General features: G+C 41.7%; 1 protein-coding gene across 1 annotated transcript in view; it reads right to left on the bottom strand.

Moving 5' to 3' along the window:
• Positions 1-25,148, bottom strand: part of IL6 (interleukin 6) — a 39,695-nt gene extending 14,547 nt beyond the window's left edge. Inside the window, exon 1 of the mRNA XM_027684633.1 lies at positions 25,014-25,148. Coding sequence (XP_027540434.1) covers positions 25,014-25,148 — 135 coding nt within the window. The remainder of the gene's footprint in view (positions 1-25,013) is intronic.
• Between the last annotated feature and the right edge of the window lie 576 nt (positions 25,149-25,724).

Raw genomic sequence — 25,724 nt, 5'->3', positions numbered from 1 at the left:
AGATGTAGTTACCTTCCTCTCAGGCATTATTTTATGCAACATGGCAGAAATATGTTAAATGTTTCCTGAAAATAAATGAAAGCTTCACAGACTGAGCAAGAGAACACCAGGAGAAAAACCCCATGCAGTATACTGGTACAAAACATCATATTTAGCCATAATAAATAGTCAGTTTTACATAAATAATGTAGTTTATTCCCATTACAAATAACAAATCACATACGCATGGTTTGTGCCATTTCTCTCTGCTGACTTTTAACTTTCCAGTCTTCTGCATTTGATTCATCACAGTTAGTGTACAGTACTGATAAATTTAATTTTTGACAATTCATGTGATGCAGATACCATTTTTCCCTAAACAAGTAGCAGTGCCAACAAAATTTAGTTTTTAAACTTAGTGTTGTTATGATTGAGCTGCAACAGAAGGTTGAGGTTATAGTTGTTAGAAGTTTTTTCTTGTGTGATATTTTGTGGTTTTTTTAATAAAGGTTTTGCAAGGGACTGAGCAAGTGAAAGAGTTGGGCCTGGTTTAAATTTCTAGGATGAAATTGCAGAATTTCCACTCACCATGTAGGACTTTTATAGTATGTTTTGAGCAGAGGATCAGGCATTTCATTTACAACTGTATTTGAACTTAGAAAGTGAAACTGTTTAAACGCAGAGTATCACATTTAAACTTGTTTTAAAATCTATTTCTACATGTAGATTTCGTAGAGTTCAGGATAAAATATTTCCTTGTAAGACACTCGTAATCCCTCTTGTACCAAGGGATTTTTGCCTCTTCAAGAAGTGCTCAAGAAAATTGAAAGGAGGTCAACAAAGTGCATCTTGTTGATATTCCCCACATTGCAAAACTATTTTAGCTACAGATACTGTCAAAGCAGTGCTGGTAACTGTCTTGCTGGGAATTGTAATTGAAAAGAATAATACAACTGGGATAACCAGACACGTCTCAGCAAAGAAAGGGATTAAAGGGAAATTGAAATCTCTCCTATTGCTAGCTAACTCCTCATTCATGATTTCAGCTCTCCTCATCACTGCTTTTCTAGCTAGTAACTCCAGAAACAATGCTGCAGAGCTATGGCAGCGTTTTGGATGCCCACAACCTAACAGATTAGCTCTGACAACAGAGATATAGTTGAAGAAATTCCTGCCTCCATAGCTTTGAAAAGACTGCCAACTATTGCTCTATTTGTGTCTTGTTGTGTGCTTTTGGGATAATTATAAGTAATTTTGGACCTCACACATTTCATAATTTTTCTGGCCCTTATGCTGTTTAAAGTACAGTGAATCTCTGATTTTTTTTCCAGAAAACTCCTGCATTATTGTGAGGAAAAGTGTGCCTCTGAATTTTGGAGGGACTGTTACGTGAAAGCACAGCTCTGGTAGGAAATGTTCTTAGTTTCAAACTTCTCAGGTAAGGGCAATAACACATATATGAAGAAAAGCAAACCTGGACCTCTTAGTTAAAAAAGTGGGGAGAGAAGTCTTATGTGGTTGGCTGCCATAGTATAGAAAGCTCAGAAAAAATTTGAATGAAGGGCAAATAGAGGTTGGGAGGGGAACAGGATAAAATGAAACATGACTTTATAGATTTGGACTGTGTCAGACCAATAGACTCTTTGAGAAGCTGTTTTCTACATAAAGGAAACATACATTTCCTTCCTGGGAATTTCAATTAAGCCTTTTCATGGAGTCGTGTTGGATACAGTGATAAGGGAGCTGTGAGAAACAGGGATTAGGTAGGCATAGAGCTGCCTAAAAGGGAGAGACTACTGCTGAGTGCTAATAAGTACATGGTGAGGAAGGAGTTCATGTGATGGCAGCAAGTATGCTGGGTGGAGATAGCTGTGGAAGGGAAGGACCCTGTTGTATATGGTGGGTGTGCTGCTAATGTGATCTTAGAGTGGTCAGGTGAGGAATATCCAGCAGAAAAGAGTGAAACTTACTGCCCTGATTCAAAGAGATTAATTGAGATTTCATTTAAATTTTCCACATGCTTTTTACTGTTACATTAAACAAACACGAACTAAGACTGAAGAGTGCCCAGAGTAGTCAGAGGGATGGAGAGCTTTGTGCTGGAAAGAAAGCTGAAAGTGAATGCTGTATTTAGTCTAGCAAAAGAAAGCCTTAGGGGGGACCAAGAGTGCTTCTTATTATCAGTATAAATACCAGAGAGGGCTTCTTATTATCAGTATAAATACCAGTATAAATACCACAGATGGGACTATCCTACCTGTGAATAGAAATGTGCTCTTCAAATGAGAAGGTGCTTTCTAACCAGGGAACAAATTTTCTAACCAGAAAAATGTTTTGCAGTGGGATTGGTCAAGCATTGGCATAGGTGCCAAGAGGCTGCCGAATCTCCATCCTTGGAGCTGTGCAAAACTTGACCAGATGAGACTATGCACAACTTGAACCCCTTTTGAATATAAGTAAGATTTAGATGACTTCCAGAGATGCCTTCCACCTGAATGATCCGATGCTCCATTAGAACAAAGAAGTTCCCAGACTTCTTTCACATCACAAGAGTGAGAAGCAAAAGGAAAGAAAGAAAAAGTCCTCAAAACCCAAAATGCTGTTAAGGCAGACCTTTACAACAGGATTGTTTTGTACATGTAGGTGCTAGGCAGGAAAGAGACCTGAGGACCAGGATGTTCTTTCCAGGCTGTGAACCTTACAGGGAAGACAGGTAGGAACAAGACAGAACATGTCTTGCCATCTCTTTTGGGACTCACAGCTTAGCATCAGCAATGAGCACTTTTTGATACAGAAGAATTTAGCAACTTATTTATGATGCTTGTCTTTATCACTCTTGTCCTCATTATAGTTTTCACAAGATTCTGGTTATTTTGCAGGAGAGCTGAGAATGGCTGAGTAATGAACCAAAAAAGGTCATGAGAGGCAGAATTAGGATATAGAAAAGGATTGGAGGAGGGGAAAGTAAATAATCAAATGAGAATTAAAGTGAAGAAGGAGAAAGATGTGGTCAGGGGAAGCCCAGATTTGCTAAAGAGGCCGCAAAATTGAATTTCTTTGGCAAGTCCAATGGCACAGCCTCTCCTAAATCATTTAGAAAATGAAATGATTTGGTGAAACAAAATGACCTGACTTTGATTTTTGCATCATGGAATTATAGTTCTTGCAAAAGATGGGGCATTATCCTGGGCAGACAGCTACAGTATTTTGACTCAGGTCTCTCTCTCTAACTCCACTTCTTCTCTAGATAGCCTATGTGGGTTTTGTAGGATCATCTCTAGGAGAAGGAGGCAATTGTTTCTTCAAGCACATTCATCCCTGAGACCAGCAGGAAAGATTAGTTTCTCGTTTGTAACTCAGTTTTCTACCAATGTCATTCCACTGAAATAAATTCAGGCAATTTGGCTCTTAATCCATCAGAAATACTATTAACACAGAAATACATGTGCAAGGACTGGGCTGATACTTTTCTGAGCTAAATAGAAATATTAAAATTGGATACCCAAGAAAAATATTTTTAATGGCTTTTTTTTTTTTTACATTGAAGTAGCAGGCAAAAAATAAACATACAAAGGGAACCTGAGTAACTTAAAAGATATTTTCATGTGGAATGATATCTTATTCACTGCATTTGTTTGTATCTGAAAGGAAAAATTTCCCATGCTTTTGGTAATTTTTGAATTGAGATACACCTGTTATTTCTAATGGTAAAGAGGTATTAAGGCTCAGCTTGCCCTGAGCTCTGTATCCAAAATATAAGTATAAGCCTTCATGCAATTCTCCGTGTATGGGCAAGGAAGTCTTGGCATCTGTGAGGTGCAGGACAGCTATACATGCAAAACATGCAGCTTTTCTCTGATTTTGCACTGTTTCAGCATCTCACTGAGAGCCAGGGCACGGCTTTCTGCCTACTGGTACCCTGCAATCTGATGCCTCTCAGGAGACCATCCTCACTTCTCAGCGTGATGTAGATCACCTGCAGCACACACCCCAGTGTCGCTGCTCTCAGCCTGCGTTGTGAGCTCTGCATGCGTAACGTGTGTGTGAGGGGGGTTGCTTGCCGAGGTGGCAGCTGCTCTGCACTCCCAGCACAGCCATGGGCAGGGACACAGTTACGAGAAATGAAACAAGAACCTCCCCAGGAAAAACGAAGCTTTGAATCGTTTGGAAATGCCCTGTGTTCATTGCCCAGAGGCAGATGACAGTGGATGGGCAGGCATCTCCCGGTGACTCAAAGACCCAGTGCAGTTACGCATATGCTGGAGGAAGACGCGTCATTCTGGGGAAGCCATCACGCACTTTCGGTTGCATTGTGTGACACCCGAGGATGTCACAACAGACAAGTGTGATAGCTTGGCAGTTGGACATACAAGAGAGGCCAAGCAAAAACTGAAACATGTCTGTGCTTGTACAGAAGAGGAATTCTCAAATGCTTTCTTCCACTTCTCTTATGCTCAAGTTTTTCTTTTCCGCTGTGGTCAAAACAGTAACTGTCTCACAAGCAATAACCCCAATCAGCTGCAGACATTTGCCTCTGATAATGTCTTTATATCGCACACGTTTCCTGTCAGGACACATTGTCTTTCTCACCACAGCTATAGTTAGTAGGATTGATACTCTAAGTGGCTAAAAACTTGCTCTTCATCCTCTTATGAACCCTCTGGTCTTTGAGGGTCACCTCTTGAGTGCATCCTTACTACTACCCCTTCCAATGTGTCCTTTCAGCTTTAGGAGCACTCAGTTGCAAGTGATCTCTGCATCTACCTCCTGCAGTGTGGTTTCTGTGTCTATCTCCCATTTTGGATCCCAAAGACCTTCCCTTATCTGATCCACCTTTTCTAGGTGGACTGGCTGCCCTCCATTCCTGAGCCCTCTGTCTGCGGCTTTTCTGTCTTAGTAGAGGATAATAATGGCCCATCTTCGCGAACGAAGATTTGGGGAAAGGTCTTTTACCTTTCCAGCCTGCGCAATGGATTTTTTTTTTTTTAGGTGAGACACAGCCTGCGCTGAACTGAGCCCACCCTTTAATCCTAAGGTTCATCTGCCGGGGCCAAGCAAGCTTGGACAATGGCAGTGAGGTCCTCAGGACGTAGGTTTGTTTAGAGTGTCCTTCTCATAGATGGATGGCCACACAGGGCTAACGACCTCCATCAGGCCAGGAGACCGGGGATTTGAACCCGTGGTCGCAGCAGTGAAAGTCCTGCACGCTAACCACTAGGCCACCAGGGGTCTCAGTAGAGGATGCAATGTAGCTTGAACTCAGTGCTGCTGCAGCATACCCAAAAAACAGTGAAAAGAATGCTGTATTATCTCCAAGGTGCCAAGGACTCCTCTACAGGGGCTTGAATCCAGTGCTGGACCTGATGACCACTACTTTGCAAAGACCAGTGCCACCACCTCAGGAGGTAAGAGTTGCGACTGGTGCACAGTCCTCTATGGAGAGGAAGAGAGAGGGAAGTGGTTGGTTTGAACTTGGTGTGTGGGGAGGCAGCAAAGGACAGGGGGTACCTTGGGATTGGTTTGGAAGTAGGCCACAGGGACAGAGGGAGGTTTTGTCCACGAACTATATGAAGAGTCAGTCACTGGCAGCATCACCAGCCTCATGTGGGATGCATGGTGGATGCACCCCAGCAGAGACATGGTTACATCACCCTAATTGCCAGATGCATCCTTCACTGTATTGTCTCATGCTTACATTGGAGAAGTCAGTCTTTATTAGCACTGTTGGAAAAACACCAGTGGTCCATGGCAGGTTGGTCCTTTCTTTTCCTCTCAGGGGAAGAACTGTCAGTGATGATGGGTGCAGGACAGTCTCCCTGCACAAGAAGGCAGGAAACGGTGTAGAGTTTGAAACTTGGCTGCACAGGGCCTTTTCAGGGCAGTCTGATCTGAGATACCACATAGTGAACAAAGTCCTTACCAAAATACCCTTGTGAAAGGAGGTCAGTTGAGGATGCGCTGCCAGGTGTGGAAGTTTGAATGGGTGTTAGAACTCCTGGGTCAGATTTTGCTGTCCTGATTTCTGGTTGACAGGTGTTATAATAGAAGTACTAGTCATTTCAACGTAATTACCTGAGTTATAAACGTAAGTTCCAGTAAGCACAGACTCCGTAGGATCAGGGAAGGTCAGGGAAGATTCTGCTTCATTTAGTCTTCGTTCAAGACAACAATTAAATGCACATAGAAAGTGAAATACATGCCTAAGATCTGCTGAAATTGAATCCATGCTTTAACTGTTTTCTTGATACTTCTTAATCCAGTCACTATTTCATTTATTACCTCATGAAATCCTTTTCTCTAGACTAAGCTGGAATTAGCCCTGTGATTTAGGGACCAAATTTTATACCTAAATGTCTAAAAATAACAAATTAGCTATTATAAACCCAAGTTATACAACTTGGCTTTGCACTGCTGCTGCCCACAGTGAAGGAACAACAGAAAAAAAAAGAAAGAAAAATTATTAGGAGAGATGTTTGCCCTCCAGCTGGACTATGTTCTTGTAAAAGCGATAATCTGCGTCAAAGTGATCTAAACAGAGCAACCAGCAAAGGAAATTAAAACTGTCATTCTTTTACACAGAATACCGCTCAATAAGAATGCAGAACAGCTGTAAGCTAAATGAGCCACATAATGCTTCATTTTTCATGATGTCCTTTTTACAGACTTCACAATAGTGTTACTAGCCTATGGCTCTTGTTTGGTAATTAAATGGTTTGTGCTGGTAAATTATTTCTGCCATTTAAAAATGTATTTTTCATATTTTCTTGAAAAACAAGCAGGATAACCCATAACTTGTAACTGCTTTTGGAATGTGAATTGTTTTCTAAGTCTTCTGAGAAAAGAAAACACTATTTCCAGGCCCCAGTCCTAAAAAAAGGAAAAAACTGAAACAAACTTTTTTACATGCATGGTTTTAGAGAACAAGTTTTGCTTATTATTCTTTATATATACATATAAAAATATATGTATAAATATGTTAATGCCTATTTTATAAATGAAATTAAAAAAAAAAAGAAGATAAAACTTCCCTAAACAATTCAGTCAAACCCTATTTTCATTTTGGCCTGGCTGCTTAAGTAGTTTTAGAAAAGAAGATCTTGGCAAGTGAAGAAGGTAAAGTATTTCCTTTCTAAAGTGCTTTATCTTTCATCCATTTTCACTGCCATTTCAGGGAAGTTTACAGAAACTATTTCCCATGCTTTCTTAGAGTTGTGAAAACACATCCCTCTGACCCTCACTCTGCAAAAAAGATCCTCTTCAGTCCCTTCATTGAATGGATCTTACTTTGTCAAAGATTTTCATTGTCTTCTCCTTTGTATTTGAAGATGCAGATAACATACTGGTGCTGGTGTGCAAGTTACATAAGGAAATGCTCTTGTTACTACTGCTCCAAGGTGGAAAGAAAATACCCTCCCCATCCCTTTGGACAGAATGGCAGTGGAAGTGCAGGCTGCTGCACCAGCCCAGGTGCCGGTGTGCACGGTGCTACCGAAGGGGCTGTTCGGGAAATTCTGCCTAGAGATAGGAAGAGTGAAAGGATCCTCACCTCTTTTCTCCCCTCTCCACTTAAGCCTCCTCAGACAAACTCACCACCTTTCTACTCTATTTTCCAGCCTCTCAAAGAAGAGAACTCAATTAGCCAATCCCATTTGTCCACTTCTGTTCTGTACTGCAGGTGGTTTCATAGCATGAATCCTATCAGGAGAATGCAATAGCAGTATTGCCACTCTCATACCATGCACTAAACAAACATCCCAGAAAGCAGGAGGCCAATTATATAATAAATGTTTTTTTCTTCCTACCTTTGCTTTACTGGGTTTAAGCCTGTTATTGAGGTTGTTATTCAAACTCCTCTCCATGAACAGAAGCCTTGACAATTGCTTCTTTATTATAATTATCAGTAGTGTTATTATTAGTGAAAGTCCAGTCTGCCTTAAGGTCTCTGAAGTATTACGGCTTTAATAACGGTACCGCACATATTGGAACTCTTAATAAAGTACTGGGAGCTCATGAGGCTCTAGAGTGAGTAAGACTTAAACAAATGCTTGCCCTCAGTGTGCCTGTAGTCATTTTCCCTGAAGATAAATTGTCTAAGGAGGAAAATACAACACAGTTAGAACTGCTATTTTATTTCATAATAAAATATGCAGAGGACATTTCTGTGACAGCAAAGTTAAACATCCTGTCAAGCAAGTGTAAAGACCTCAGGCCCTACCTCAACTGAGGAAACATCTTTGCTGGCATCAGTCTAGTATAGCTGGGTTTCTCTCTGTAACATCTCAAATATTTCTTTTATCTTTCTGCCATTGACGGAACTCATGCACAGTAAGGATAAATGAGAGTCACATAACTTTCAAGAATTGAAAATATCTCAAGAAAACTATAATTTTTCTTGGCTGCATTCAGAGTCTTCAGCTGTGTGAGAGAGTCTGGGATTCTCCATTCAGTAATGTTCCTGATGTGTTTGGGAATTAGTAATCTGTTGGGCAGCGATTTTCAAAAGCATAAATTACAGCAATGGGGCCATCTCCCACGGTTGTTACAACTGCTCTTGATTGGATTTCTGAAGCCGAGGTGTTTCCTTTGCTCTTCTCTGCACTGGCACCCAGACTGATGTGGTGGTCCTGGCAGTGAGAGCCCTGGTCTCCTTAGAGCACTCACTTCGGCACAACCTCACAGCCCTCACTGATGAGGAAGTGGGTGAGTATGGGTGATCTGCCCTCCAGGTAAGACCAGGAGCAGACTGGGAGCCTAAACTCACCACAGTGTGTCCTTTTTACACCTGAGCATTTTGACTTGCCGCTTTGCTGTTGTGCCCTTTTGCCAGTGTCTTTCTCGCACTGGACCAAACTCATTCTTTAGGCGCTGCTGTCATGCTTAGGAAAGACCACAAAGATTTGACCCTCACATCAAATTGTGAAATAAAAGACTAGAGCTATTTGGGACAACTGGTATAACCTCAGCTCTATGGCATCCTCCAGAAGCCTCTGAAATGGTTTGTCAGTCTTTTCTTTCAATCTGGCATGTTTTTCAGGGTTTATGAGTAGTCACTTGCATCAGTGAGCCTGTGATGATATACAACATACACCAGCCTTGGGTGACAGATACAGGAACTACATAAGGACATGAATTTTAAACTACCTATCAAACAAAAGTCTGTGAAGAGTTGTTCAAATGTTTTTTGTTTCCTTGGTATTTTCTTGCAGTTTTTTTTGAAGTTTTGGGGAGCAGTGTTGTACCTTTGGACAAAAGCAAAGGAATGGCAATGCAAGTGAGTCAGTAGACTGGTGAATAGTCTATTGAGTTTTTTCTTAGAGTGAATTTTGATGTATGTTCATCCTAACAAAAAGCCACCAACAAACAGAAATACATGGTGAGGTATGGATTTCAGATGAAACAGTTTCCAGATCTGGTTCATGTCTGTGCTGCTGAGGAGGCAAAAAAGAGAGGGAAGAAGATGAACAGGGATGGGAATAAGCAATGTGGGACTGGAGGGATTATTGCTATCTTTTAGTTTTGACATAGATCATTCCTTAACATATGGTAAGGTATAACCTCTGTTTTAATTAGCGCTGAAGAAAGGGCTTCTTTTCAGAGCAGACTCATAAGAGCAGAAGATACATGCAGCTTTGAGCTTGCGTGCACAGCTGTACCCAGGAGAGACTCCAGTGAAGTCACAGTGGTCCTTGTGTGACCTCTGGCAGTCTGGGTTGGAAATTATGTTGCTCAGGCAGATTAGAAACCAGGGACTGAGCCAAAGTCTCACTTTGCTACATCTGTGAGTATGCATGCACGCCTGATGGTTGCAAAGTTGAATTTAACTCACTCCTGTAATTTCATCTGTAAGGACTGCTGACACTTCCTACCACCAGTTTCTTGGCTCATCATCAGTCAGTGGCCCAGCACCAACAGGGTGTTCTAACATGTTGCCGCTGTTTGTCAGCAGAAATTTTGGGAGAAAAACCCACCTACGTTGTCCATTTTAGTTTGAGGAAATGTCAGAATGCTGAACAACAAGGCTTAAAACAAAAAGCAGCAATAAAGAAAGTGATTGTTCACCATGACTGACTGTAGTGGGTTGACCTTGGCTGGATGCCCAGTGCCACCAAAGAGCTCTGTCGTTCCCCAGCTGGACAGGGGAGGGACAGTAAGATGAAAAGTGGCTCATAGGTTGAGATAAGGCAGTTTACTAAAGCAAAATGTGAAAGTTTGTGCTTACACACATGAAGCAGAAATTAACAAGGTTTATTCTCTACTTCCCACCAGCAGCAATGTCTGGCCATGTCCGGGGAGCACAGGCCCTATGAGGAGCAGCTGAGGGAGCTGAGCTGTTTAGCCTGGAGAAGAGGACACTCAGGGGAGACCTTATCACTCTCTACAACTACCTGAAAGGAGGTTGAAGAGAGGTGGTGGTTGGTCTCTTCTCCCAGGCAACCAGCAGTAGGACAAGAGGGCACAGTCTTAAGCTGTGCCAGTGGAGGTTTAGGTTAGACATTAGAAAGAAATCCTTTACAGAGAGAGTGATCGGACATTGGAATGGAGGTGGTGGAGTCACCGTTCTTGGAGGAGTTTAAGAAGAGACTGGCCGTGGCACTTAGTGCCATAGTCTAGTTGACATGGTGGTGTTGGGTCATGGGTTGGACTCGATGATCTCAGAGGTCTTTTCCAATCCTATTGATTCTGTGATTCTGTAATATGAGTTAAAGGGGTTTTTCAGACTTTTAGCCTGTCCTGCTCACCTTTTAGGAAATGTTAATTTTCCCTAAACTCTTCAGATGGACCTACAGAATGTTTTTGTTTTCATTGTTTGATGTTACATGACAGTCTAGAGAACCCATCCAGAAGTAAACCTCACATCAGTGGCAGTCTATAACTCACCGTGAATTTATATAATTCACCAGAACCTCTACTCCCCTACTCCACCCTGGTTTTATAACCCAAGATACAGACAATAGGCAGCAGGTAAATAGGAAAGGGAACCTAAGTAAAATAAACAGCATAAATAAAACCTAAATATAATTAAATAAGCGAAAAGGGAAAGGTGACACACAGTGATGTTGAAGGTAGGCGTCATTACATGACCTAGTCATCTTAGAGACCTGGCTAATTGCAGTCTATTTCTGGATCATTTGTGTGACAGGCAGCATGAAATGGTACTTAGGTATCATTCATTGCTCCTCAGACCACTTAAGTGAATCACACAGGAGAGAACATTCGGATAGCATCCTGTCCTCACAATGTCTTTCTTGAGGATGAGTCTTATTCCTATCTCTTTTTTGACTCCATGAGGCGAAAGGTCAAATTAGGCAATCAACTTGGAAACACACTCCATTGCTCCAGTGCCATTGCTCTAGTTCTCAGAAAAGCTAAGACAGGATTTATTAGAAGGTATATCATATTTTTGGAGGGATCTTCCCCTAAAAATACCACAGAGTATAGGGCTGTGGTGACAGGAGATTTTCTTCCTCACATTTTTTTTTCCCGTGGAAAAGCTGGTGATTCAGGTCTGCGTTACCATGAATTTAAACTACTGTACATATTGGAGGGCTCATCTGTGGGCTTAGGACCATGCCACAGGAGCTGCCATAGAAAGATGAGTGCCGAAAAGCACTTCACAAAAAGAGGAATAATGTCATCTCTACTTCCATTTCTGCTGTGCAATCCATCCTTGCTACACAAGACAACATGAAGTATCTCTTTATAAGCAATAAGAATCTTATTCCTAGATGTTCAGATTGTTAAATAAAGGCAGGAAGGAAGGTGAAGGCAGCAGCCCAAAGCCCAGATTTTCCTGACTCACAGCTGTGTTCTGAATGTGTTCTTCAGCCACTTCCACAGAAGTAACGTTTTCTGCTGAGTCACAGTATGTACGACAAGGCATTTTCCCCTTGTGATTAATCCCTTCTCTAAGAGCAAATCTGCTTCTGATTTCTGCTCTCTCCTGCCCTAGGGAAAGTGTCTGGGTCATGGAAAAAGTGGATCTTCCTCTATTTTATATCACTTCCCCCTTTTTCCTGGCTAGTGCTCACACCCTGCCTTATCTGTGGGGCAGGGGAACCTCCAGTTATCCCATTTACTATCCATCTTATTAACCAACCTCTGCTAAGGATGTCTGTAAATGCTCTTTATGGGGATTTTCTTTGGCACAAACTGCTATGGTAGCACAGTGCTTGTAGTACTCCTGCTGCCCTTACTGTATGTTGCAACAGCTTGCACAGCCAGTTTCCACACACTGTCACAGGTTAAATCACTCTTGGCATCAGTGGATAAGCTTTCCAGAGCCTGCAGCCCAGCCCCAACCAAGCCAGGACAGGAATCTGGGTCCTGAGCTGTCTTTTCTCACTCAAGTGTTTGGAAACCTTTTGGACTTGACATCTCTGGGCTGACCTCACTTGGGCCACTGAGGAGCATACCGACCTCCAAAGTCACAGAGCTAGAGGCACCTATTTTCAGCAATAGCAAACAGTGTGTGCTGAAGCAGGTTGGGTTCAAAAGTAAACCATGGGGTTCAAATCCTGCTTTTAATAAACCAGGTGCCAATATGGGCCAGTGATTTATTTTTCAATTTATCACGTGTTTCAGAGAGCAAAGGGTCAGATTTTTGTACTTTTTGGATAAGATTTTTTGAAAAGCCTGTCCAGTGAAACCTGAGAGCTTGCCAGTAATAACGTAGATAATACTACAGGACATCAGCATGCATCAGGCACAAGAAGGAACCACAACTTGGCCAAACGTGGCAGACTGGAGGCCTGTGTTTGTCGAAAGTGTTGTCATTTCTGACACAGGAGGGGAAAGGCAAAGTTGCTTTCAGTTAGAGACTTGTGGCCAGGGCTTGATTAAAAGTTTAAAAAATGCAGAGGAGTACAAGTGGGAAATCCTAGGGAAAAATAAGCATTTGTATGCACATTGAAGAGCTGCCACAATTTAGCTGTACTTGAAACTTAATCTTTAATTTCCTTTATACAAAGCCAGCGTTACAATATCTCTTTTGTCATATCCCCCGGCTCTCCACAGCTGGTCAGTCCTGACACAAGGAACAGCTGTCACAACACTGCTACAAACAGAAGGTTAGGATGAATGGATATCTGGATGTGAGCTGAATCTACTCTGTCTGAGGTCTGCAGTAAGGCTAGCTGGCCAGGAAGGTGGGGAAAATGTAAATGAAATTTGGAGATTGTGAAATTTCCAAATATCCTAAATATTAACAGAAGAAGAAACAGATTGGATTTTTTTCAATTTTTTTTCGACATTAGACCACCCTTGACAAACATTGGATGTCGGAGCATCAGAGAACTGTAGAATCATTTAGGTTGGAAAAGATCATCAAGTTCATGGGCTAACCCAGCACTGCCAAGTCCACCACTAAACCATGTCCCCAAGTGCCACATCTACACGTCTTTTAAATACCTCCAGGGATGGTGACTCAACCACTTCCCTGGGCAGATTGTTCCAATGCCTCACAACCCTTTTGGTGAAGAAATATTTCCTAATATCCAGTTTAAACCTCTACTGGTGCAACTTGAAGCCATTTCCTCTTGTCCTGTCACTGGTTTCTTGGGGGGAAGAAACCAACACCTACCCGGCTACACCCTCCTTTCAGGTAGTTGTAGAAAGCCATAAGGTCCCCACCAAGCCTCAGTTTCTCCAGGCTAAACAACCACAGCTCCCTCAGCTGCTCCTCATAGGACATGCACTCCAGTCCCTTTACCAGCTCTGTTTCTCTTCTCTGGACACGCTCCAGCACCTGCCTTTCTTGTAGTGAGGGGCCCAAAACTGAGCACAAGATTCAAGGTGTGTCCTCCCTCACCAGTGCCAAGTACAGGGGGATGATCACTGCCCTGGTCCTGCTGACCACACTGTTTCTTGTTTCTGATACAAGCCCAGATGCCATTGATTTTCTTGGTCATCTGGGCACTCTGCTGACCCATGTTGAGCTGGCTGTTGACCAGCACCTCAAGGTACTTTTCCAGTGGGCAGCTTTCCAGACTGCCCCAAGCCTGTAGTGCTATGTGGGATTGTTGCGACCCAGGTGCAGGACTCAGCACTTCACCCTGTTGAACCTCATATAATTGGCCTTGGCCCATCAATTCAGCCTGTCTAGATGCCTCTGCAGAGACTTCCTACCCTCCAGCAGATCAACACTCCTGCCCAACTCATCTGCAAACTTACTGAGGGTGCACTGGATCTCCTCATCCAGGTCATTGATAAATATGTTAAACTGGCCTGGCCCCAACACTGAGCGCTGAGGAACCACTTGTGACTGACCACCAATAACTTCAAGAGGCAACAACTTCAAAGCAATGAACTAGTGTAAGATTTCACTGGAAGAGGTGTGTCGAGTTAACAGAAGTCCCCTGGGCAGCCTGTAGAGTTGCAGCAAAATATGCTGCTGCTGCTGCTGCTGCTGCTGCAGAGGCTTGTGTAGCTCTGCTGAACGTGCTGCTGCTGCTTTCATATCCTGTTAGATTTCAGGAAGCCTTTCTCAGTCTCCCTGAACATGAATGACACAGTTTCAATCTCAGTTCTTTGCAGATGTTTTGTTTTGTTTCAGAGTTAAAAGTGAACAGGAAAGGCTGTCCCTTGACCAGAAACCAGAGGTACCCGCTGAGAATGAAACAGAGAAGCCAAAAACGCTTGCAGCTGGCTGAAATGCTGGAGGCACTTACTGTATTTCCTGGGAAGCCAGTGAAGAGAAAAAAGGTAACATTATCCTCTTATATCCCTTCCCAACTTTCTATTATCTGATTTTTCACAGTTTGAAGATGACTCACGGACTCAAAGGTGTTCAGCGCCTCTTGAGAGCTGTGGCTAGAGAGTATAACAGCAAGCACACTAAAGGGAAAATGCCAAGAGAACACAGAAGGGGCAAGAGCTGTTAGTCAAAGCTTTCCAGGATTGTGCAGGGTCCTCTCCTACTTCCTTTTTCTGTGAAGGAGACCATGACGAACTTCCCATGTGTGAAGAAATAGCAATGCCCAGCTGATTCTGTGGCTGCTAGCTGTAGAGATATTACAATAATTAATCAAACTGGCAGTGCCTGGAAGTTAGCTACAGCTGGTCTCTTCATTGTACAGGCAGGGAATTGAAAGTACAAGCTGTCTTGTCCAAAGACACACAGTGAATTAGTGTCAAAGCCCACATGAAAATCCTTGAGGCCAAATGCTATTTCAAATGCCCACATTACCAATGATATACGTGATCAAAAGTATTTCACTGGCATTTTCAATGAACATGTCTTTCCTGATAATTCAAACCATGTGACAATTTAAATTACTATGTCTAATGTTAGAAGTAGAGGTAAGAAAACCTTAGGCATGGAGGTTAATCATAAAATGCAATGAACCTGAACCCAAGGGTAATTTGCTGCCTGTTTTCTAGAGATGGTGTTTCAATGACCAGGGCTTCTTAAAGGAATAACCATAACCTTGATGCTTAATCTGCTGAATGCAAATATGCAGAGTTTGCCCTGGTAGCATAGGCAGTAGTAGAGAGCCCAGACACCTTTAATAAGAAAAGCAGCAGAGCACATTGCAATTACATAACAAGTTTTTCTCAGCATCACCAGAACTCTGTTATAGTTGACGAACAGGTGTTTGGAGTTAAAACACATATTCATGAGGATCGTGATAGGTATTTTGTCATAGCACTAAATGCTATGCTACATTTTTCCAGCTTCAGAGTTTGCTACAAGCCACACTTGTTCCCTACAGCTTTTTAAAAATACTGTTCTTTGTGAATTTTCTCTGGTAACACAGACTGTATCTCAAACTAGTGATGTTTTAATAAACTTCCAGGTCTTGCAGGCTAGAAGTGCAGGTGGCACTGTCTGAAAAAACTTATAGGAGTTACAGCTGGAAAATATTTAGCTCACAAGCACCATCACATTCCTCTCTGCAGTTGTGTATTCAAAAGTCTGTCACTGCAAGTCTAATCTTTCTTTTATTTTGTTTTTAATAATATTTATTTTTGCTGCAATGTCATAGAGTTATAGACACCAGGCAAAACTGAACAAGATCCTGCAAGTGTTTTGGGTTTGTTTGGAAGAATGTGGAACATGACTGTTTCTTCTGAGTGCGGCTGACTGCTTTATCCCAGTATCACTTCTTCCAGCTTCCCTCTTATTTCCTTACCACGTACCACACTATGTAACCACAGCTTTTCAGACTGGTTTTGGGGCTTTGGACCTTTCACTAGAAAAGTTTTTCGATTTTTTCATCTTTTCCCCAAAGCTGCCATCTTTCCTAATTTCCTTGTACATTCAGGAGTGCCTATTTTAACACTGGCTGACCTTGTGTCACACTGTTGATCTTTGCTGCTGAAATGTTAGCCTTCCTGTTCTTACGGATAATTTTCACAGAGAAAAACTTCCTCTTGGTCAACAACAAGGGTTAATTGAAAAATAAATTCAGTAAAGCATATTCTAGGGAGAGAAGGGAAGGTGCCCCAGCACTGGGAAGTGGTGCAAAACTCCTCCAGTTCTTGGTGAAATTCATTGAGGGTTTTGGCAGCAGGAGAAATTTCTGAGTGAAACTGGCCTGGCTCACTGCCATCTCTTTGGCTGTTGATGCTTTTGCTAGATTTCCTTGGAATCAGTGAGATCATAGCCTCTAAGCATTGCAGCTTCCCAGCAGTATGCTGGAGGAAAGGAGCTGGTCACTAAGGCTTTTATAATATTTAGGTTAATATAATTGAAATAAAAAACAAATTACATATACCAATATCCCCTCTGAAATAGGATGACCTTTTTCTGCAATGTCTGAAAGCTGTATACTCTTGCCATGTCTCCCTGTTTTACTGCTTTTTTTGTTTTTCAATAGTGATGGGGGCTAAGTCTCAGTGTCTTTAAGATGGTAACCTTAAGTGGTAACCAACCCATAGGAATCAAGATTTTGTATTAGATTAATTATGTCAAAGAACACAACTCTGTCAGTCAGGACTTCAGTTCTGGTGTCTCATTCAGTGAATCCTACCCCTGAGAAACCATGTTTTCAATAGCTTCCGAAATTATTTTGGAGTTACCCTCTTAGGAAAGACTTTCTCACTCCACTCTACAGGAAAGGATGCCTTTGAATATTTTGCTGGAAACGGTGGTGTAGCAGAAGCATTATGTTACTGGGTCACTGGACTGCCCCCCAACAAGCTAGTCTTTCCACTTCTGAATGTGTTATGGTGTTTCTCTGGAATAAATTATACTCAGGTATTTCTAATCAATGTAGCAGACATTAAGATAGCTGGCTAGTTTGCATACTACAGGCATATGGCTATTTCTGTGAGCAGTTAGGAAGTGAACAAATTGCTCCACCAGAGTTTAGTGAAGCAAGTCATGCACCAAGGCAGCACAGGGCCTTGAAAGGTTACCAAGCATTCCTAGTGTCCTCATCACATCCAAGTCCCAGTTATAGAGACAAGAAAATGCTCCCTAATAACGCCCAGGGGTGTTACCTTAGTCCCTTTCCTTGTGCACTTTTTTCCAACCTTCTTTTTCTTGTGTGGCAGAATCAAATCGCAGTAAAAAGTCTCTCTGTTTGCCAAAGGTTTAGAGGACCAGCGGATGTTGTGATCTTTCTCTCTGACTTACTACATTTCCCTGGGCTGTATCCCCCTGGATAGTACTGACAGCTGGGGAAATATGTGTATGTGAATCACAGAATCAATAGGGTTCGAAAAGACCTCTGAGTTCAGAGTCCAACCTGTGACTGAACACCTCCATGTCAACAAGCCCACGGCACTAGGTGCCACATCCAGCCTTTCCTTAAACACCTCCAGGGATGGTGACTCTACCACCTCCCTGGGCAGTACATTCCAATGTCTAATTACCCTTTCTTTGAAGAACTTCTTCCTAATGTCTAACCTAAATCTCCCCTGGCACAGCTTGAGACTGTGTCCTTTTGTCCTGTCACTAGTTGCCGGGAGAGGAGGCTGACCCCCACCTGGCTACAACCTCCTTTCAGGTAGTTGTAGAGAGTGATGAGGTCACCTCTGAGCCTCGTCTTTTCCAGGCTAAACAACCACAGCTCTCTCAGCTGCTCCTCATAGGACTTACCCACTAGACCCTTCACCAGCTTTGTTGCCTTTCTCTGGACTCTGGATTTTAACTTGTAATTAGGCTGAATAATACAGCTTTTTGACTCTATTTTTATTCTCTCTTTTGTTGCTCTGAATACTGATGTAACAGTGACATCACGTTGCATGTTGAGCTACCTGTTGTTCCACCATGATTCATGTGCTAACAGCTGTTCTGCTTCGACCCTACTGGCTGTGTCAGACTGTGAAGGCAGAGAGATTTCCCAGGAACGGCTTAATGTTCTTTGAGGAGATCTACATGTTCTATTTGTTAGAAGCCTGACTAATTCATTTCTTTGGCAAAACCCCACCAAACTCCATGGCTTTTGGAAAATGTCTCCCTTGTTTAGAAGGAAAAAAAGCAAACCCCATCAACAGTTGGTGAGCTGCCAAACTATTCCATTACCATGAGATAAAATAGTACAAGTATCACTCTTGGGCTGACTGTGGAAAAAATAATGTCAATAGAATGAAGCACATTTACAACATGGAATACAGCATTACTCAGCTACAAGTACGCTGTGTGTTCTGGAAGGGGAGTTCAGAGCTTTTTGCAGGGAAACGGGCTGAGAACGTACATGTTCACACTAATCTGTGGGCAGACCAGGAGAAGACCAGACTGACCTCCTTTAACCTCTACTTAGCAAGGGTAAAAACCTTCCAGTTCTTTGCCTTTGAGGCTCTAGGAAGGAAAGTTACTGGAAATTGAAGACAGAAGCAAAAGTACTCCACCAGGAACCCATACCAGTGATTTTTGCAGTAAATGTAATGACTGAGGTAATTGCATGGTGAAGTAGCTCTCTTGAGCATCTTCTGGCAGAACATTCATGGCAGCATGAGATGCAGCAGGAAGTGCAAAACTTTCCTAGAAATCTGGGGAGTTAATTGAGTACTTATCCTATACTCAGTATTGCCATGACTAGTTCAAAAGCTTAGGTATAGCTGGATACAGCTATCTAAAACATAAAACTTATCTTCTTGGTGTTAAGGTCTGACCCTTGCTCTGTATCTTAGGGTTTAAAAACGTACTGCTAGAACAGATTTTCAATACTGTGTGTAGTCATTCCATCAGGCAGGGAATGGAGAAGCACATGACAACATTCCCTTTCTTGGAATTTGCAGTTGGTCTTTGGTACTAAAAGTATTTTGTATTAAATTTCGTGGACAAAATAAAGGGATAGGAAATGCACTGAAGACTAAACTGCCTGTGGAAGATTGCCATGAAGAAAGGCTGCTGAGACCAGCATCTATCTTCGTGTATGGCGTCCCCAGGTTTAACTTATTCCTCTGCTACAGAGCTGGGCAAATGGTCCTTTCAAGCAGCTCAGTTTCAGTTTCCCCACCAAATGTGTATTTTCTCCAGAATGTCTTGCTTGTCCTATATCTCCTGGGAAAGCAGGCAAATTTTCTGGAGGACAGCCATGATATACTCCCACAGCTTCTGCCTGTGGACTCTGCAAGGCCTCTGCTCTGAGAGAAGGGCACGGGAAACTGGGGAAGGTGACAGCAATGGGGCTGGAGTAAGGGGAGAAGGTTGTAGAAGGCAGCAGTAGATGAAAGGTGTGGGGGTACAGCCCCAGTCTGGGGAAATGCTAAAGCATTTGCAAGGTGCTGAGTTTTTTAGCTGTACCAGAGTTATACTAGATAGCATTTTAGAACCATCTGAAGTACAAGGAACATGAAATGGTCTCTGATACAATGCAAAACCAATTATCCCCAAATGATTTACTTGGTTTGAAAAATTACTCATTTTTTTGGCAGTGGAAAACAACTTGGAGGAAAACTTTTTAAAAAAATAAATATATCAGTCTCTCAGAATACTTTACATTTCTTAGGAATGGCGTGGAACTTTTGGATCGAATAAGGAGAGTTTTAAAAATAGCAAAATGAACTCCTACTACCTTTCTAAAAGCTAATCAGTAGTCTTATGCCAGGAAAGATTCTATTTATCAAACTTACATGAGGTCCTCTCTGGCTGCTGAGTGATAACTGCCTAGGAAGTACTAAGAATAAAGAAAATTTTCTGAGTTCTATTTAAATAGCAGAACTCGTGGTTGGCCAAAATGGTTGAAACATTTTTCTTACCTTAACATACTTATGAATTATTTTTACTTTCTTACCTAGCACAATATTGCTACAAAAACTGCCTAGCAAGTTTTTAGAAAGAGTCTTTATTCTATAAATGTGCTTTAACATCTTGGGAATTCTCTGGCCACAAATTTTGATGAGCAAAACCACACAATTGGCACTTAGTCTTTGTGCCAATTCTTGCTTTGTAGTGCAGCATTAGGTTCACTGTTTAATAGACCTGTTATTCTTCTTTCTGCTCCAGCACCTGCAAAAATCCTATGAGGACTCTTGAATAAGACACCCTGGCTGATATACTGTGTTAAGGAGGTACGACACTGTATATAAGAAATGCAACCTGAAGTTTATATTTTGAGAAAGGTTTTGTGTGCTTGTAAGAATTTGTATAATATTAATAGCCAGTTTGGGTGTATTGTAATTATCTTGAGTTTAATCCCTAAAAATCTTACTAGACTAGATGTATTAAAGGAATTATTTTGGAAACAACAGAGAAGGAGGGGGAAATTCAGATGTTTTTTGAAAAAGTGTAGTAGCTAGTTAGTGTGGGAAGTTACGCAGAAATCAGTTTAAGACAGACGTGACGGATGGGAATTGTGGTGCTTGTTACCTATGTTCTCACATTAGGGCATGCGTTATTGGGCTTGTTCATCAAATTGTAAAATTTATAGCTTGTGCAATCCATGCAATTTGTTCCTTTTAAATTCCCTCCCTTCAAGTCTCGATGATAGTGTGTTCCAGTAAATCAACAGCAGAGATTTTTTTCCTTCCTGGTATTTGTCTGAAGCTTCAAATAATGTTATTTTAGCCTTTAAAAACTGAAAGCAGCCAATAGTAGTTGGACACATCTCTCATTACAAAGTTGGCAGACTACCCTGCGAAATCCCACGCACATACTTCTGCCAAGTGGAGAGTGAAAGCAAAATGAGGGCAGGAGAGCCACACTATAATGTAGAGCTGGCTGATGAGAGGTGCGTCAGCAGAATGACTCTCACTTGACACAAGTAGGTGACTGTGGGGGGCCATGTAAAACCAGTTAGGTTTATTTTTCCCCAGGGCTTTATTCACTTCTGGAAATTATATGTAAAAAGGAAGAAGCAGACTTGGAATGAAGTCGGAAGGAACATTGTTTGAAAGTCTCCTTGTGCTGTAACCACCTTCACTGGAAGAGAGGTCCCCAAGGGTTGATTTGTTTCTGCAGAGTGGTCTTGATCCTTTTAAAAACAATGAAACAATGTTGAAAAAAATCTTTTTTTTTACTTTTTTTTTTTCTGTATCTTCTTGTTTAGGCTTAGTCCTTTGAGCATTTTAAAGCATCATCCTCCCTGAAGTATTTTATAATCATTTAGGTACCAATTATACACTACATATTAAGGATACAGCAGCTGCCCTCTCAGGTTTAGGACATAAAATGAAGGTGTTCAAAATGACCCTCCCCCCAGTCAAACCCCAAACTTCATACTGAGAGACATGTTTAGTTCAAAATAAAAAATAAATGAAAGAACTTATTTTGAAGAACTTACAGAGACACATTAATTCCTATAATTCCTCAAAGACTTTATTTCCTCGGTGGTTTTTCCTGGAAGGAAGGATTTAGTCATGGTCCTTTTGTTACCTTCTGTAGTAAAGAAGGTAAACCACTGGCAGTGTCTTGTCTAAGGAGTCCCTATAGGCCACTGATAATCACCAGGCTTTAGAAGCTAAAACAACAGTCGTGGTTTTCATTTTTCAGATACCTACAAAGTCATTGTAGTGTTCAAAGTCATTGTAGTGTTCAGCACCTTCATGAAGAAACTGCGATATCTGAAGGAATGGAGACATTATCAGAAGGGAGGAAGACATGATTCTTCTGCCATTAATTTATTTTTGTATGTGAAGCTGTCTTGAAAACATTTTATTTCACAAATGAGGCAACTTTAGTGAATGAAACATATTAAACATTTTATGAAAAATGTTCCTAGTTTTTGGTCCAGTCTAAGTAAAGCCTCAGTAAAAGCTCTTTGACTTCAGTTTCCCATGGGAATAATATCAGTGCAATAATTTTCCTCAGATAAATTAATATTTTGAGGTTTTAGAAGGCTATGGTACAAATCCTGTTGCGGTTAGCACCTCTCCACCATTCCAGGTACAGAAAACTTCAGGAAAGACACAGATGGGGATAGGTGAGAGAGGGATCAGTTGTTAAACAAACAGTGAGAGTGTTGAGCAGCTGTTCCCTCACCTCAGCAGCACTCATCCTGGACTATGCATGAAGTGAGAATCCCCTGGAGAAAACAGCTCATGTTCCTGGAAGTAAAGGGCTCACAATGTATAAACTCAGGAGGATCCAGCATCACCCAGGCCTGCTGATATCCTTCCAACCCACTTATCTAAGGGGTATGTAATATTCACCATGGAGAGTAGATGTGGTCTAGATGAGAATGAACCTTGATAGCATCTCTATAAAATACTTTTTAGAGGGTTCATACACATGTGATTTCACTTGAATCAAAATCCCTTTTCAAGTAAAGATAATGCTTTAAAAACTGCTAAGAACCCTTTCTTAAAAAAAGCAGTGATATTGGTTTTCATTTCTCTTTTAATGAATATGGAAAAGCTGATATTTTCATTCAAATATATCATTTTTTTTCTCATTTCCTACCTTAACCCTGTGGAGCGGGTTGGCCAAGATTCTCCCCATTTAGTGGAAGATGTCTTGAATGACTCTGAGACCAGGGTTTGCAAGAACTGATACCCAAAAGTTAACTAGCTAGTGAAGCTGAAAAGCTGAGAAACTGAAAACTGTAAAAGCAGATGCAATCTAGCTCAAGAAGTCATAGTTGCTCAACTTTCACTTTGCAGCATCAGTCTTTACTTCCCTGGTTACTTCTCATTATTATGTATTTTCCTAGAGCAAACAGGCCCTATAATTCTATTTTGGTGACTCCTTTCATTCCAAAGTAAAACTAAAATTTTGGAGAGCAAATTATTAAGAAATAATTATGTATGCTGTTCTTGGCATAGCATGTAAAATATAATTGAAAAAATCTCTTTAGCAAAATCAATTTATTTTTTAACCTGTCATCGTGATTTTTAGCTAATTTTTGTTACCACTAACAATGGAGCACACAGAGTTAACTGTTAAAAATTTATTAAAAAAAGAAAATCACTATACACCATTAATAGGGTCAAGACAGATCCTTCTCTTTGCATGGTTGGCAATGGGGCAGTGTGCCTAAAGGTGCTCACACTGATTCATGTGCTCTTTTAATCTCCGCTCAGTGCCATGGCAAAGTAGAAAAATAAACAATAAAATATAGTTATTATTTCTGCTGTTCTTCTCTTAAACAGATGACATCAAAGTAAGGGGAAGTAGGAAGTGTCCCACATTAGTCAATCTGGTAGATCAACAAAAGCTTTATTCTATTTGCAATAGTATTCTATTGCAAATTTCCTTTAACCACAGTGGGATTTGCTAAATATTTTGCTCTTACCTCATCCAAAGAATGGTGTTGCAAAAAGTAGGGCAGAAATTCTGAAAGATGGATATCCTGTTTCACTTCGGGCAAGGAAAAACATGCTAATATAAAGAAATGAAAGCAAGTTATGTGATGATGGATTGTGCAATTAGTTCAAGAAAACAATAGTGAAGTGAAACCACGATTTAGCCTGAAAAAAAGTTTCTGCCTGGTGTTTTGTTTTATTAAGATATCTTATTTTATAAGGATTTTAAAAAATGCTGAGTATCTTGTCATATACATAATTGTTGACCAGTTTTATTGATTTGGAAGACTACATCAGCTGTCTCTAAAACTCTTCTACTCCAAATTGGATTTCTTGTTGAGAACTTTCATTGTGTTAAACTTTATGTCTTTTTGATTGTCTGAAACATTTGATCACAAAACTTTGTTTTAAAGTGCTTTTTCCTCTGGTTTGAACAGTGGCATGATACATTGAAATAAATTTTCTAGTTTAATGAATATATGACTTTTTCAATTGCCCTTCTGAGACACGATTTTGAGGGATCAGCCTTTGTTAGAGGAACAATCTCTGCCTGCATAAGTGCAAAAATGGTACCCAGTGTGGGGATGCGAAGCATGTGCAGATACTGGAGACAGTGTGTGCTGGTACTGAAGACATTTCTCTGTGTGGCAAATTCACGATGCTGAGACCCTGTTCCTCTGCCGTTTCTGATGTTTGATCTCTGTCTTGTGTGTGCTATGTCTACATTGTCTGCACAGAGCTTTTGCAGGAACTCTTTCTGGTGCCCTTACCCTGGCTGAGCTCTGCTGCTACGGGAACACACAATCATCAGAGAAGCAGAATGGCCACCACCACTGCAAACACTCTATTTTCCAGGTATTTTCTGATCTGAGATCTTATTATATCATAGAATCATAGAATGTTAAGGGGTTGGAAGAGACCTTAAAGATCATCTAGTCACAACCCTGCCTGCCATGGGCAGGGACACCTCCCACTAGACCAGGCTGCTCAAGACCTTATCCAACCTGGCTTTGAACACTGCCAGGGTTGAGGCATCTACAACCTCCCTGGGCAACCTGTTCCAGTGTCTCACTGCCTTCACAGGAAAAAGCTTCCTTCTAATATCTAACCTAAATTCCCCCTCTTTCAATTTGTACCCATTACTCCTTGTCCTATCACGAAGGGTCCCTTTCCAGCTTCCCTGTAGGGCCCCCGAGACACTGGAAGGCTGCTATGAGGTCTCTGCGGAACCTTCTCTTCTCCAGGCTGAACAACCCCAACTTTCTCAGCCTGTCTTCACAGGGGAGGTGCTCCAGTCCTCTTATCAACTTGGTGACCCTCCTCTGGACTTGCTCCAACAGTTCCATGTGCTTTTTATGTTGGGGACATCAGAACTGGGTGCAATACTCCAGGTCGGGTCTCACCACAGTGGAGTAGAGGGGGCGAATCGCTGCCTTCGACCTCCTGGCCATGCTCTTTTTGATGTAGCCCAGGGCATGGTTCACTTTCTGGGCTGTGAGTGCACACTGCCGGCTCATGTTGAGTTTTTCATCAGCCATCACCCCCAAGTCCTTCTCCACAGGGCTGCTCTCAATCACTTGTCTGCTCAGCCTGTAGGTGTGCCTGGGAACGCCACAATCCAGGTATAGGACCTTGCACTTTGCTTTGCTGAACTTCATGAGGTTTGCATTGGCCAAGCTCTCAAGCCTGTTGACCGCCCTGGACAGCTTGGTACGGTCAGCAAACTTGCTGAGAGTGCCCTCAGTCCCATTGTCCGTGTCACTGACAGAGATGTTGAACAGTATCTGCCCCAGTACTGACCCCTGGGAGACACTACTCATCACTGGTCTCCATGTGGACAATGAGATCTTACCACAACTCTTTGCATGTGGCCATCCAGCGAGTTCTTTATTCACCGAGTTGCCAATCCATCAAATCCATGTTTCTCCAATTTAGAGACATGGATGTCATGCAGGACAGTGTCAAACACTTTGCATAAATCCAGGTAGACCATGTCAATTGCTCTGCCCCTATCCAGCAATGCTGTAGCTGTCATAGAAAGTCACCAAATTTTTCATGCATGTTTCCCCTTTGTAAAGCCATGTTAGCTGTTACTAATCACCTCTGTTTTCCAT

Source organism: Neopelma chrysocephalum, unplaced genomic scaffold (genome assembly GCF_003984885.1).
Source record: "Neopelma chrysocephalum unplaced genomic scaffold, ASM398488v2 Primary Assembly neopelma1_67, whole genome shotgun sequence".
In the NCBI taxonomy this organism is placed as follows: Eukaryota; Metazoa; Chordata; class Aves; order Passeriformes; family Pipridae; genus Neopelma; species Neopelma chrysocephalum.
This window is presented reverse-complemented; position numbering and strand designations above follow the sequence as displayed.